The sequence below is a fragment of the Amblyomma americanum genome, chromosome 7, assembly GCF_052857255.1.
Source record: "Amblyomma americanum isolate KBUSLIRL-KWMA chromosome 7, ASM5285725v1, whole genome shotgun sequence".
Lineage (NCBI taxonomy): Eukaryota > Metazoa > Arthropoda > Arachnida > Ixodida > Ixodidae > Amblyomma > Amblyomma americanum.
This window is the reverse complement of record NC_135503.1, coordinates 119,140,846-119,157,224: the sequence shown is the minus strand read 5'-3', so window position 1 is coordinate 119,157,224 and position 16,379 is coordinate 119,140,846. Positions and strand designations below refer to the sequence as shown.

The window sequence follows — 16,379 nt, the reverse complement described above, 5'->3', positions numbered from 1 at the left end:
CACAAAAGCAGGCTTTCTGTTACTTCTGGATGTCTACCAAATGTCCATAACAGCACACATTCTGTTACATACGGACATATGCGAAATGTCCATAATAGCAGGCTTTCTGTTACTTATGGATGTCTGCCAAATGTCCATAACAGGAGGCTTTGTGTTACTTGTGGACATGATGCAATAATATCCAGGATGGAAAGCCCTGTGACCCAATGCTCCATGTTAAAACATTTTGATGGGCTAGTTGGCTTGGAACTGTCGGAAGCATCATGAGGTAGCCCGCCTAAACGTCTTAGCTCGGTTTATTTCATTTTCATCGGGTGTTCCTGTGTGGTGTCTTCCTGGCCCTGTTCATGTGATTCCTCTCCCAGCTTCAGCAGCTTGCAGTGCGTGGCACTTTGGTCGGCTCTGTGCATCATCTTGCGTTCTTCGTCCTTCGCTGTGTGTTTGATCGCACTGTACGCTTGATGACTGCATGTTAGTTTCACAAAAACTGGGTTGCTTTGTTGCTTGCAGCCAGTTACATGCTTGTGACCTGTGGAGGTAACTTTCTACATATGTAGAGTTCCAACTTATGCAGTACAGGGCACATGATTTTTGTGGAAGTGTTCACCTGCTTGTAATGGCTACTGTAGCTGGTGTGCTGCATTGGTCACACGGTTGTGACAGATGCTGTGTTGTCCTTGTTCAGTGAAAACTTCCTGGTGAAGAGTACCAAGTGTGGCCAGTCAAGTTTCCTCGCCAGCCACGCCGCTGTCTTTATGGTGAGCCTATCTATGTTTTTGCCCTTTGCTCAGTTATGCCACCTTGAGAAATTTGGCAGTGCATTCATTGATCCAGCACGCTTGCATATTGCATGCATCTGGATGTGTAGCTTCGACGAGACACCTTGCGCATTTCTTTGTGACATGCAGAAAGTTTGGAATTCATGAAAACATACTTTTTGTCATCCGTGCACCCTTGGTTGTACTGTTTTGTGCATTGTTCCCATAGGTAAACACTGTACAGTACTCACGGATTGAAATAGGACATTCGGAGCGCTAGCCTTGCAGTGCCACGCAGGCATGTGGTAAACCACAGGCCGGCTGATTGGCTACTGGAAGGAACAATTCTGCTTTGTAGATGTTCTCCCTCTCACGCCATACCACAATGCACCACCTTGGTTCCATGAGCGTCTACGGGCGGCGCTCCATGAAGCGACGGCCACGCGCTCCGAATGTCCTATTTCAATCCGTGAGTACTGTACATGCTCGCATAATGAATGCACTTGCATAATGAACCCATCTGCCCACTTTTATCATTGAGAATTCACCTTTTTTTTCAAACCGTTCGCTTTTCATATCCTCAGTTTTCACGTCATCCACAGTGCCGATCTTGGCAGCGCTGATAACGTCACTGCTTGTTTCTTTAACTTTTGACCAGAGCTCTTACAGGAGGGGTGAGGGGAGCACCAAGACATTGTGTGCCATTAACAGAAGCTCTGGTGGCGGTGGCTTGCTCGGCGAGCGCTTGAGCATCGGAGAGGAACATAGCAGTTTAAGCCAGAATGCTCTAGAACATCCGCTACACTGAAATGCTTCGAAGGAAGCAGGACCTTCAAACTGCCAAGCAATTCGGCGAGCTCGAGATCGGGAGCGAAAGTGCCTAACCCCTCACCACAGCTAAGGCATTCGCATTACACACTCATGACTGTCCTGTGAGTTTTTTTTAGCCTCTTGCAAAAAACGTGCACCTCGCCTTCAGGACTGGCATTCAGCATGCTCATGTTATCTCGCCGCAATTGGCTGGTGACGCCAGCTGTCACAGCATCGTCGGATCGTACCGTGATACAGCAAACATCTTTCGAAGTGAACGGGGCTAAACACTGGTAGCATGAATGCATCTGACCATGTGCTTTTGTTGATGACGGATGGACGGGCGGGTGGACGGATGGATGTTTGTGTGTACATATGTACGATATGAAATTTTGACTGTTCCAAAAAATCTGTTGAAACTTTTTTTCTCGCATAACGAGCCCTCCCCCAAAATTGATGTCAACCTTTCTGGAAAAAAAGTCAGTCCATTACAAGTGTATACGGTAAACAACTAGCCATTTATATGCACTTGTATGGCATAGTTGTATATTTATATCATTCACAAGTGGCCTCATCGTAAAGGTCACATGTTGCTTCTCTGTTGTGGCCCGAAGACCTCACCAGACCAGTGGCTGGGTGTGTGTGGGGCTTAGAGACATGAGAAATCAAGGAGAGCACTCGTTTTTTGCTAAGAGGTGTCTCCTGCAAATGTCAATGCTGTGATAGCAGTGACCCTGAAACCCTTGCTCTTTTGCTTGCAACTGTACTGACGTGTGCTTTTTGCCACCTTCTGCAGCATGCGTGCGGAAACTAGATCATGATAGGTAAACCTGCTGTCCAAAGACATTGTTTTCTCGGCCTTGTAGCAGGTGTAAGCCTGCCATCTGCTGCGTGAAGCAGTGGCGCTGATGGATATCTTCATGCAGGACGTGTGTCGGCCAGAAGGGCAGCCCCTCCACCTTGTTGTGCGGGTCATCCGGACAGGTAGGTGTGTCCAGTGGGCCTGACCTTCTACCGACTTTGTCTCATGTCAAATGGACTCATGTGCTCGCATTGCACACGAGTTTGAGCTCATCTGATGTGGATGACAATGGTGTTAGGAGTGTGTAGTGGCAAAGCTGTCTGATGCAACGGACCCTGTAGTTGGCAGCACCACTGCAGGGCGCTAGTGTACTTTCCAGTTGTGAGAATAAACACAAGAGGTAGCTATGTGCGATGGTGTGTGCTGAATGGGGGAGGGCAGAAGGGTGGTGGAATAAAGGTTGTTGGCGGGGGGAGCTGCGTGTTATGGCACTGCCGAAGTGTGATAATACTGCTGATTTCATATTTTTTCTGATCACTGGTTTCCTGCAATCCAATTTCATCTTTTGCTGAAACAATAGCAAGCAAACAGTCAAAACAGTGATACCTAAGCTTCACCAAGCGATTGTTGGTGAATTAGTGGTTGCCCTTAGTGGGCTTGCGTTCCACTGGGCAGTTATTCGGGTTATATTCAGGAGGGACAGGAGCGCAAAATACAACAAAAACGGACAGGGGAACGGGACTGCGCTCGTCCCATTCTCACTGTCTGGCCATATTTCTGTTTGGTGCTCCTATGTCTTTCCTGAATATGCACAAACACGCCCAGCTACAAATACCTCTCATTCAGGTCAAGTTTTGACCGAAAGAGTGAGCTTCAAACAATGTAAAGGGAGTTTGCAGGGTAGCAGTTTTTTCAGCACTTCCTTTTTTGGTGCAATTTCTCACTTCTGAATGCTCATTTTCTGAATACTGTATTGAATACAATGAAAACATTTTGTTTCCAAAGAAATGTTCAGTATGCCGGCAAAAAATTATTCTTCAACAAAGACTTTACAACTGTATTAATTATATGAGTGCATCTGTTAAGGGGGGACAGGGCTCTTTGAACTTTTTCTTTATATTTGGACTAAATGAAATAAAATTGCACAGTCTAAATAGGTTTTTTATGCTGATTTCAAATGTAACCACCTTTCTGATATGTCAATTACCGTATTTATTCGAATCTAGGCCGATAGTTTTTTTCAAATAATCATATTCCAAACTCTAGGGTTGGCTTAGATTCGAGGATTTTTAAAAAACGCGCCAGTTTTTCATTGAAACTGCATAATAGGGTGCATAACTAGCGCCATCTAGAAAAGTCAGTATCACAGCCGCTACTAGCCATGCCAGTAGCCAACCGTACACAAGCGAGGTCGCCATTTTGACCTGTGTCGTGTCGGCTGTATCGGTGTGCGACGTGGTGTTATCGCGATGGCACCAAGCAGGAAATGCTACTGCAGTGCCGCTGACAGTGAACTGTGTTTTAGGTCCCATGGTCTGCTCTTCACAGCAGTGCTGTGTACTGAACTTTTTATTTGCCCATCTGCCGCACATTGGGCTTGCTGACAAATTTTAAAACCCTCTTGCATTCCCTCTCCTTCTTGTGTCGTCACCGTGCACTCAACTTTTTCAGCAAAGGTTTCTGACAAATGCCATAGTGCCATAAAAAGCCGCTTATAATACGAACATGCACATATTGCGAGGTGCAAGAACGAAGAAAAGTCTTCATTCCTGTATAATGCGAGGGAGGAAAGCCTACTGAAAGCATTTACTTGCACTTTATCTCGCGCTTGACTCAGTTACATGATGCACATATGCGCCGCGCACTTGAGCTCCCAGTGCCACCTCGCGCCAGATGTCGAAAAGGGGCATGCATCTCCATGTTCCTGGTGCTGGCTTGCTGCCCCTCTCATATCGGAAAATTTAATCAGAAAGTTTCATGCTATGAAGCAAAGGGTAGTTCAAAATCGCCCCGGCATTCGTGGAAGCCATACAGTCCTCAGATTGTTGTAAACCGGCGAGCCACTTACGGCGCGTGCGCAGGACGGACCCACGCATGGCCCATGGACGTGCTTGAGTCTCGCACTGCACGTGGGCACAGGCCGGCTCTGGCATATGCACGTGCGCACAGGTACATGGCGAGCGTGCCCAGAAAGTGTCTGCGAAGTCTTCTGATAGTCCTTTGTCAATTTCTTGAAAACACGACTGACGAGCTCCTTGGGAATGCTGGCCCAAGTGTCCATGATCCAACGGCTGAGCGTGGCTGCAACCGTTCTGGTTGCAGTAACTGCAGCCTCTCCCTGCCTCATGCACTCCAAGTAACAGTGTCTGACGCGGTGCCGATGTTTTGGCAGCTACAGTTACTTTCCTTCACATCGTTTCCAATGTCATGCAAGGTGCGATCATCCTGCTTTCCCGGAAGATGATCTGGGCTTTGCGAGGTCAGCGTGGTGAAATGGCATCGAAATTCAATACAATAAAAAAACCAACCGATGCCACCGCTAGATAGCAGCTCCTGTCGCTAGAAGCCTGATGGTATAGTTCTGAATTATAACGGGACCAGAACTGTGAATTTGGGCTGAAATTGTTTGGATCTGCATATAATACAAGGTGGAAATTTGACGTGCTAAAATCTGGAAAAAAAACCTCATATTATACCCGGGTTTTTATGGTAGTGTTTGTCAACTTCGTCACTAAAAGTTGAAGTTGGAATGTTGGGGCCAGTCCCCAGGCATAGCCATGACCAGCATGAGGTACAGAGCTACTGTCAGCTAACGAGCCACCCTCTAGACAGGATGATAAAGCAGTTTCATTCAAATGGGCAGCCTTCTTTATAGCGCTGAACACACTTTCTTCCCACTCCAGGACGGAGAATTTTTTCTATTTACATGAAGTGTCATGTTATGGCCACTACTTTTGTATGACATCTTATGATCGTGACAATCCGTGCTCCAGCAACAGTGGGAATATTTGAATGAAAACAAAGTTTGTGATACTGATATTGCAATTAACGTCAGTCTCATCTTATTGTTTTTGAAAGCTGTTCCTTTACTAGCTGCCGTGGTGGCTTAGTGGTTATGGTGCTTGGGCTGCTGACCTGAAAGACACGACGAGTTCGATCACAGCCCCAGCAGTCGTATTTTGATGGAGGCGAAATGCCAAATGCCCATGTACTGTGCAATGTCGGTGCATGTTATAGAACCCGAGGTGGTTCCTTAATGTGCCCGAGGTCAAAATTATCCGGAGCTTTCCACTACGACGCCCCTCTTAGCCCGAGTTGATTTGGGACGATAAACCTCAAAAACTATGAATCGCTCCTTTACTTTAGAGACAGGCCTTTCTTTGTCCAGCTCTTGACTGTTAAGTAAGATATACTGCCAGGCATCTTTGCTCATTGTTGCCTGAGTTGAGAGCTGAGCTCCTAGATTACTGGGAGCACCTACTCGCCAGTACTTCTGATTGGGACCAGCGCAAGATCTTTATTAGCAGTCTCTCTAGGATATCCCTCCAAGGGCTCTCATTTGCTTTGTAAGGGGGCCCTCCCTACACAGGGAGGGCTCCCAAGTGCCATGTAGGGGGCTTCGCCCCCAACCTCTGTAATATTGGAAATTAATGTTTCCACCACCACCGCCGTCACTCTAAGCTTTCACCAACATCCAGGCCGACTGATGGGCGACAAGGGATCTGGAGACCAGGAGAGCTACCGACGCCCCCTGGCATGTGGTGTGCTTGACCTTGGGAGCTTGCCCTGGGACAAAGGGGGCGAGACTGAGCATGCGGTTCGCCTCCTCACGTGAGCACTCTTTGTTTTTTCTCTCCACAAGCACGGCTGCATGTGTAAGGTGCCTCATCGTAGCCCACTGTGTTGCTGTATGGAATAACCGACTAATGGGGGACACTGCTTTCAGCAAAAATTTTTATTGCTGATGTATTTGCATTAAATTTTTTTAGCATATTAGAAATAATTTTATGACCACTCTCGCAAAATTTCACTGTTATATGTCCAGAAAATTGTTTTCCAATATATGTTTTTCCTCTGAATCTTCTGAAAAGGCTACAAAGTTTTGAAAATGTTGCAGAAACGTGGGTCAGCATTCGTTGCATTCCTATTTGCATACTACAGGTTGAGACATTCATGGATTTTTTTTTTTGCAAAGCAGAAATTTTAGTTCAAACTTTTTGCAACACAGTGTCCAGCAACATATCTAGAATGAGAAGAAAATTTCATACAAAAAATTTGAAATTCAAAGCTTTGAAAAACAAAAAATGCCTTGAGAGGACCTGCTTCTTTACTGATATTTTCCATTGCAGTTTTGCACTTCTGTCCTTCTATTTCGAAAAAAAGGGCCATGCTTCAGTTCTTGTCATGTATTACAGCACCGAGGGTACCATTAAAAATGGCTTCTACACTTTATAATGCCTTGCATGACAGCTTACATGGGAACGGCCCTTGGAAAATATAAGCAGAAGCAATGGATCCATAAAAACTTCTTTCTGCACCCTCAGGAGAGCCACAGTAATGTTAGCCAAGGTTATCCCAGGCCCTGTCCTCTTACCCTCTCACCCCTTAGCGAAATTCTATAATCAAGGTGTGCCTCACTTAAGAGGGAAGAAAAGTTCGGTACCATTGCTATGTTCAGAGCATCACAGTTTGCGCACCTGCTTGTGGCACCTCTAGGAGCGGCAGTGCAAAGCAGGGGTTGCAATTAAACTCTCGCCAATAGTACAGCAGTCTGCACTTCCGAGATTCTCAAAGGTGCAACATTTCTTGCTTTTCATACATGCAATGCTTGCCATGTGTCAGTCTTTCGAGCTCACAATTTGGCTTAAATCACTTAGCTGAAATCCTACGTGTTCGATGTGGTTTTCTTTGATAAAATTTCACCGCAGTCATAACACCCAAAACATGATATAATGCAGCGAACAAACATGGGTTAATGACATCCCAGGCGAAATCAAGAGGAAAAAAGGGGCAGGGCATGTAATGCGAAGGCAACATAACCAATAGTCCGTAAGGGCAACAGAGTCGATCCCCAGAGAGAAGGCAAGCGCAGCAGGGGGCGGCAGAAAGTTGGGTGGGCGGATGAGTTTATGTGACCGCAGCTGGCACCTGACAGGGTCGGTTGGAGCAGTATGGGAAAGGATGATGATGACGGTGTAATGACCGAAGATCGAGGGCCAAAAAAAAAAAAAAGACGATGAGGAAGGACAAATGAAAAATGGAAAAAGATTACTTGAACGTTAAAATTATTCCTCATGTGCCAAGCTACAAAACCTATAAAATTCAGCTCCATTGGTGCTGCTGGTACAATAAAATGAATGCCGGAGCTGCAATTGCACCCGCAAGTAATAAGTGCTGCCTTTGCATTGCAAATGATGCAATTGCCAGTCAGCTGGTATGCACCACGAGCTCTGAGAGGTGGCATGCAGCCTGCACTCAGCCAACTCGAGGATCGCCAATTATACACAGTTTGCAGCATGAGCACTGAGCAGTGGTGTGTGGCCCATGCATCGCCAACATGGCGATTGCCAGTTGCGCGGTAGACATCACAAGGGGTGAACAGTGGCATGTAGCTGTAAATAAATCCTGTCAGCAAAAAACATATGAGTGTCAGTGCATTTTTCATGCTTTTGCATATGGATTTTCGTTTTTGCCCCACAGGGGCATCTGCTACATGCAGATGTTAGTGAGTTGTGACACCATGGGTTCCTGAGCATCCACAGTGACATCCCCGCAGGGGGATGATGGTGAGCAGTGTGCCACCACCATGGACCCGAGCACCCGCGCTTAGCCATGCGTGGCTCAGCTGTGTCTGGGGAAAAGGGGATCCTGGTGGTTGAGCTGATGCCGAGCATTTGGATGTTTATGGCCCCTCAGTGGAGGCAACACACCACTTTGGCCCCAGCTTCTTGCACACGGCACCTCCGGCCTGAGCTAACCAGGGGAAATCGGCAGTCGCCTTTTCATATCCATCTTTTACTTTCCTATCGCTTTCTTACAACTCTCCTGTCTCCTGCTCACTTCTCGGTTTTTTTTCCTTTTTTCCTAAGAACTATGTCCCCTTTCCTAGTCTCCAAACGAATGCTTTGTGTCCAGGTTACAAACTATCAAAAAACCCAATGGTGACCTGATGCTGGAGTTCAAAGACATATCCCAACACTCAAAACTTTCCAATGTAGTGTCCATTGGGGACATCTCAGTGTCAGTCACTGCACACTCATCTCTAAACACCGTCCGCAGTGTAATTTCTGAAACAGATTTCATTCCCCTCATTGAGGAAGAGATGCTTGAAATTCTCGGAGACAAGAGTGTCATAAATGTACATCGCATCAAAATAAGGAAGGCTGACAAAAAGATACCGACAAAACATCTAGTGCTGACTTTCAACACAAGCATACTCCCGGAATGTGTGGAAGCAGGATATCTAAAGAGAAACGTCCGACATTACAATTAAAAGGTATGAACATGGGTCACAAAGTTACTGTGGCCATGAAACTTGTGCAAAATGTGCCTCAAATTAATACTATGCTATTTCTGAAAACTATCAAGCAGCAGCACTACGCTGCGCAAACTGTGAAGGTGATCACCCCACCTTTTCAAGGTTATGTCCCTCATGGAAGAGGGAGAAAGAGATTATAACAATGAAGAAAAAACATCACTTTTAAGGAAGCGTGACGACTCTTCTATGCAAAGAACACTTTCACCTTCTCCGCAAAAACAAACTTGGCTGATGTGATGCACAGGGGCGGAGCACCACATAGCACTCCAGCACCTGCCCAGGCACCGAGCTTATGGCAGGGCCATCCAGGCAGGGACAGTGAAGGCTGCTTGGCCATCTCCAAAGCAGGGAGCGCCAGTCGAAGGCTCGGCATCCCACAGGTCTTCCCCCCCCGTCGGGGAAGGCCCGAAACTTACTCACCTTTTCCGTGGTCCTCCAGCGCCTCTGTTGAGGTGGTGTATGTAACCCCCACTTCTCCCGCTTTGCAGCGGCGGAACAGCTGTCTTGAGCGAAGAAAAGACTGAGCCCTGATACGGGGCCCACAAAAGAAGTAAATCCCTTCCATTCCAACCTGAAAACATGCAAACATGACATTTGCGGTTCAGTGGAACTGTAGAGGACAGCTGATGAATTATTGTGACATAACACATATTCTAGGGTCAGTGCAGCCTGTGGCTTTGCGTCTTCAGGAAACCAACCTGCGAATATCCTGAGACATTATAAAACTGCGATGCGATCGCGAGCATGTGAATAGACTCTCAGGAGGCTTCGCAGTTGTCCTTCAAAGTGGCATCCCTGCTCAAGAAATCAAACTTAAAACAAAACTTTAGGCGGTTGTGGTCAGCATCGTCAGCTACAAAACAATAACAATCTGTTCTGTATATATTCCTTCACATTTCACATTAACAGTCAAAAGCGTAGAAGACCTGATTGATGAAAGAGCCGTATCTGGTAATTGGGGATGTTAATGCTCACTCCCCTCTTTGGGGAAGTGAATGCTGTGACTCTAGGGGACAAATCATTTAAGAATTTATCGTCACTATAATGTATCTTTTAAATACAGAAAAAGCCACATATTCTTGCCCAAGCTCGGGAAAAATGAGATCCCCCAATCTAGCTTTCACATCGCCTTGTTTTTAACGTTTTTAACTGGAATGTTTTAACACTAGCTACACCACAAACAACAGGACTCTTACGGAAGAAACATTTAAGAATCCACATTGGTAAGAAAACAGCAAAATAAAGCCTGGGGCACTCTGCGTCAGTGTCTGACTGCAGAGAATTTACTTATGTTTAAGAAAGCTAAGATTAGAGCATGGTAAATTAGAAGAAATGCAGAGAAAACCTCCTGGCAGAAATACATATCCTTAATAAACGTTTCGATGCTCTCAAAGAAAATGTGGGAAAAGTTAGTAAATTCACTGCTGACCGTACCCTTTCACATTTCTGCTGTTGACAGCAGCCGATACACGAACATCATCAGAAGAACAAGCCAATATATTGGGCAAGCATTTTACTGAAGTCTCAAGTTGGTCCAACTGCACAAGCGCATTCCAGAAGCACAAGGCAATAGCAGAAAAACGAAAACCTGCATCTGGAAGCTGCATGCATTAGGACTACAACCAGCCTATCACACTGCAGGAATTATCCTCTGTCAAAAAGACAGTGCCTGGCACAGCATTACGCTATGCTTGCCTATCTCTCTGAGGCCGCCGTAGAGGCACTGTTGAAATTCTTTAATAAAATATGGATAACTGGGAAAATACTCGAGTCGTAGTACCTTCTCTGAAACCCAGAAAACCAAGGCCGCTAGCCCTCACTAGGTGTATAGCAAAATCATTCGAAAGTGTTGTCAACATTGCATTAGCCTTGAATCTGCTAGACATGCATCAGGGTGGATATAAAAAGGCATGTTCAACCACTGATCACCTTGTCCGCATCCGGGAGGTGTTCATCCACAAGCAGCACTGTATCTGCTTGGGGATGAAGCAGCACTGATTCCCTGAGTATGCTTAGAGCACTGCGCTCTAGAAATGCTGCCGGACCTGTAATAGGAAACATCATACATCACATAGTTAAAATCACAAAACATAACATTAAATTCTGCTGGGTCCGTAGCCATGTCGGAATTGTGGGTAATGAGAAAGGAGATGCATGTGGTGGACAAGCACGATTTGGCCTAATACGACATGTGAACATATCACACAGGGCTGTTTGAAGTTAATTCAGAGTAAACACAGACATAGGTGGCAGGCTGCATGGGAAGAATAGGTAAACAACAAACTGCATTCTGTAAAGCCCATTTTAGGAGAATGAAAATCATGTAGACATCAGGAACACTTTAAAGAAGTTGACTACGCATCGGACACGCACACCTTGCACACAACTTCTTACTAACAAAACAAGGCAAACCAGTCTGCAAAATATGTGGCGATGAACTCACTGTAAACCGCATTTTAATTTCCTGTGCAAAATTTGAAGGTTTAAGAAAAAAGTATTTTGCATCATTTTACTAGGAATACATTCTTTTACACCCCATATTACTTTTAGGTGATTATGTTGTTGTTGTTGTTAGTGGCTATTTATTAATAAAATAATGATGGAAGGGAAAGATGTTGCTAGCCAGGGCATCTGCCATCGAAACATGAAGCACCTGAGCTGCGACTAGCGGGAATAAAAGGAATGGGAGAGGCAAAGGAAGGGGGTAGCGAGAGTAAGAAAGGATAGAGGTAGTTGGCAATATACACTATGTACAAATACAAATTTGGTTGCACTTCAGTTAATTCAGAGAGGCAGTGGAGCTCACATGTGCACAGGGTGTCGGAGGTGAATGAGCAAGTGAAAACTCTGGCCTCTGCAGCACAAGTGGCAGTAATGTCCAAGCGAAAAGGGAAAGCACCACACTCCTAGCTATGATTATCAGTCTCTGTCATCACTCTCCAATGAGGCAGGCATGCTTTTTCATTTCGTGCTGTGCTCCACATTTATTGCGAAAGCAATACTGCTCGAGGTTTCCGCTCTTGGCCGTCGTCCCGGAGAATCTACCATTGACCTTTAGCGTGACCTATGTGTGACGTCATACCAGCTGAGGAAAAGTGGGGCCCCAACTCGGCTCGTCGCGATCGTCCCAGCGAATCCTCCATGCTGCAGCTGCGCGCCGCTGCCGCGAGGGGCGCTCGCTGTACGTGACTTCATGCCAGCTGTGGAAAAGCGGCCCCTCCAACTCGGCTCGTCGTGATCATACCAGTGAATCCTCCACGCAGCCCTGCCGTGTGGGAGGCGCTCGCTCTACGTGATGTCATGCCAGCTGTGGAAAAGCGGCCCCTCCAACTCGGCTCGTCGTGATCATACCAGTGAATCCTCCACTCACCCCTGCCATGTGGGAGGCGCTCGCTCTACGTGATGTCATGCCAGCTGTGGAAAAGCGGCCCCTCCAACTCGGCTCGTGATCATACCAGTGAATCCTCCACTCACCCCTGCCATGTGGGAGGCGCTCGCTCTACGTGATGTCATGCCAGCTGTGGAAAAGCGGCCCCCCAACTCGGCTCGTCGTGATCATACCAGTGAATCCTCCACGCACCCCTGCCGTGTGGGAGGCGCTCGCTCTACGTGATGTCATGCCAGCTGTGGAAAAGCGGCCCCTCCAACTCGGCTCGTCGTGATCATACCAGTGAATCCTCCACTCACCCCTGCCATGTGGGAGGCGCTCGCTCTACGTGATGTCATGCCAGCTGTGGAAAAGCGGCCCCCCAACTCGGCTCGTCGCAGTCGTCCCAGCGAATCCTCCACGGTATGTCGGATGATTTGTATAAGGTGAAGCTGCAACGACGTGCTGCAGCTAAGAAGCGGCGACGTGCGGAAGAAACGGATGAAGAGCGGGAACGTTTAGCTAAACGGCGTGCATATTGTAGTCGTTATGGAGAGTGTGAAAGAGACGCAACAACGACAGAACGAAGCGAGCAAGAGACAACGCGCTCAAGAGACGCCAGTAGAACGCGCCGCAAGACTCGAGAAGCGTAACGCAGATGCGGCTAGAAGAAGTGACACCTCCCTTAGTGACTCTTCAACTGCGGAAGAGACCGATTTGAATTCTTGAGAGCGTCGGAATGAGACGCTGAGTAGACGACGTGCCGAGGAAACGAAGCTTTCGCAATTCGACTTGGGATAACCAGAGCTAAACCACAGACAATTTTTTTGTCAGCTCAGTGATGTGACATGCACTTCCCTTTTTCTTTGTGTTTTCCTGCAGAATAGTATGCGAGCTTACTGACTCTTGAGAAGTAGGAGTAATTGTGCGGCTTGCCTGAACAGCATCATAGAAGTAGAGATGATTGTTCCACGTCATGTTATCAATGAGATATTTACGTTATCCATGTGTTATGAGAGAAGTATTGTTCCGCACTGTTACATTTCTCACAGGACCGTGGAAAAAAAAAGCACTAGCCAGGAGACGTAGTAGCCGGATAGGGGGCATGAAAAAAAAGTATGTTGTTGCCTACCATTTTTTCTGTTTTTGTTTACTTTTAATAAGGGTAATGTGCTTCTCTGTAAGTTGCAAGGCTTTGTGGTTTTTGCGATATTTTGCATGCTCAGAAAGCTCTAAATGCCCTGCAATAGCTCTCCGTCTGCCTGAGCAGCTGTTGATAGCAGGGAGGCAGCAGCGAAGAAGGCAGGCGCACGGAGCAGGTAAAGTTTTAGCACTCGTGCGCTGCTGCACGATTTCCGTGGCCACCACTTTAATCCTGCTCGGTCCTCGTCTCTTGGAACCTAGAGTTTGCATTTTTAAGTTTTAGGTGACAGGAAAAATGCGGATGACAGAAAAATGCCTCAGGGCCAGCCTGCGCTGCTGCATCTTATGCAGCGCTGTTTGTGTGCCATTTGAAAAAAATAGGCTTTTTGAAGAAAGGAAATGAGGCAGTAATTGTCTCAGATCGTGGTAGACACCTGAACCACGCTGTAAGGGAAGGCAGGAAAGTGGGAGTGGAAAGAGAGAAATAGGTGCCGTAATGTGGTAATGTGGAATAATTTCGACCACCTGGGATCTTCAATGTGCACTGACATTGCACTGCACATGGACGCCTTTGCGTTTTGCCTTCATTGAAACTAGGCCGCTGCAGCCGGCCTCGAACCCAGGAATTTAAGCTCAATGGCCCAGCGCCCTAACCACTGAGCCACCGCAGTGGGTAAAAATAGGGTGAAGTTATCAAATGGCTGTATGATGCACACAGCAAGCCGAATAGCACCATTTCAGACATAGTTTCGTTCTCGCACCTTTGGTTGTTGACCACAGATTGTTACCACAGATTTCTGGACTGCAGTGGCAGTGGGGGCTGAAGTGCTGGCCATGGTTGTCTTGCTAAAAAAAAGGGACTGTAGATGTCATAGAACTACACGTTTTGAAGGCCCTATACGGGAGATTACTTTGGATAACTGCCTGGTGCATAAATAAAGGTGACATGCATATGCTACATTGTTCTGCTCTTGCTTCCTTACATTCCTTTTCTTTTTTGGGGCAATAAGAAAAATTTCTTAGTTATAATATTTTCATGGTTCAGTGGACTTCAAGTTGATGAAATTCCACTGTAATTCAGGTAATGGTAGAGGATTTGTTTGGTTATTAGTGAATGATAAATAATATACATTTCTGAACTATGTGAATTTCTTATCGCCAAATTCCAGGGGCCTAGAACTTTCAATGATGGCTTAGTGGTGTGTCTAGTTAGCATATCTGTTCATCATCCGCAAGGATATCCTACATGATTATCACTTGATTGTCAGACATTTGTCACTTAATAACTTCTGTGGTTGCTACACAGCAGTGTTTGTGCTTTCTTTCCTAAGTTGCCCCTCCCACTTGCTTTGATGCTGATGTCGATGATAGCTGCCGCGGTGGTTATGGCGCTCGGTTGCTGACCCGAAAGACGCTGGTTTTGATCCCGGCCGCGGCGGTCGAATCTCGATGGGGGTGAAATTCTTGAGGCCCGTGTACTGTGCGATGTCAGTGCACGTTAAGGAACCCCAGGTGGTCGAAATTTCCGGAGCCCTGCACTACAGTAGCCCTCATAGCCTGAGTCGCTTTGGGATGTTAAACCCCCATAGACAAAACCAAACTAATATCACTTATATTGGAGTGTTTGTGCTGTTTGTGCAGGTGCAATGAGGGAGACTTCTATCAACTGCATGAGCTTATCCTCCGCAAGGTGGGTCACAAGCTGGCACCACTGCAGCCCAGCCTGGGTGAGTGCAGGCTCTGCTCCCTGTGTTTGCAAAGTGGGTAGGTGGGGGGAGGGAGGGAAAGATGTTATATGTGGAGAGCAGACTACAAGGCCTTAAAAGGGTGAGACTGCAAAAAATTTCTGTTGACTGCTTTTTCTTTACAATGCCTTGCCCGACAGCACTGAGCACCAGTTACCGCTAGAAATGCGCCCATGTGTGGCAAATAGGCTGTGTTTAAAATTTTCTTCCAGTGTAGATTTGGTTTCAGCTTCAGCTGTCAAACCAGGGTAGCTGTACAGAAACTGCAGTGGAACCTCATTGATACATTTTTAAGAAAATGCTGGATGAAAAACGTATTATCCAGGGAAGTGTACAATCTAAACCACGTAATTTTGAGAAGCTTACCTGTTGTATGAGGTAAGCATTTTTGAGAATTCCACTTCATAAAAATGTCTGTCATCATTTTATGGCTTTAGGGCTGAACGGCCCTTTTATGGTAGCTGCAGAATTGAGTCTGCATTTTTGTTGCCCTTGGCGCATAAGAAACTTTACAACACATCCTAGCCATTGACGGCAGGTATGGAAGTAGCCGCGATATCTTCCTTGTTGTTCTTCAGTGCTTTACTGCCGTTCACTAATTAACAGCGGGGAAGCCACTATGGCTGTTGAACCGTCGCAGCATTCTTGCTCTTCATGCTATGTTCCCTAGACCCAGCCCGCTCTTATGTAAGTGCATCATTGTAGTTCTCAGATGCTTTGCCTCTTTGCCCTTAGGCATTGTGAAAAAGCTGCTGCGTTTCTCCTCTTCATTTTTTTTTTTGATGCTTCGCCCTTTGCACCTGAGTACTGAAAAGAACAGTACCAGCTGGGTGAGTTGGTGTTCACGGTGATCGATAACAGCGCGACAGACTGGACAGAGAAGAAGGGACATAACACAGCGCTCTGTGTTTTGTCCCTTCTTCTTTGTCCCGTCTGCCGCGCTGTTATGGATCACTGAAAAGAAGCCACCATTGCAGGTGACTGCCGTTCCATTGTGGCTGTTCACTTCGCATGCTGCCTCAAGGTTTGGTCGGCCCACTTATAAGTTTACACATGGCGATTGGTCACTAAAGTTATTGTGTGACCAGGATTTGCCAAAACTTTCAATAAAGTAGCTTGTATGAAGTGGTAACACTTCAGTGAGGTTCTCCTGTATAATAGTGGTTTGCCCACTCAATGTCACGCCGGCTCTTGGGGCTAGTTAGTGCAAGAGTTG

The 16,379-nt window shown here is 46.5% G+C and overlaps 1 protein-coding gene across 2 annotated transcripts in view; it reads left to right on the top strand.

The window, feature by feature from the left end:
• Positions 1–16,379, top strand: part of spg (dedicator of cytokinesis spg) — a 196,669-nt gene that overhangs the window by 18,375 nt on the left and 161,915 nt on the right. For both annotated transcript variants that reach the window (XM_077632868.1, XM_077632867.1), the window contains exons 7-10: positions 686–758; positions 2,495–2,552; positions 6,069–6,201; positions 15,060–15,145. In XM_077632868.1, coding sequence (XP_077488994.1) covers positions 686–758; positions 2,495–2,552; positions 6,069–6,201; positions 15,060–15,145 — 350 coding nt within the window. The remainder of the gene's footprint in view (positions 1–685; positions 759–2,494; positions 2,553–6,068; positions 6,202–15,059; positions 15,146–16,379) is intronic.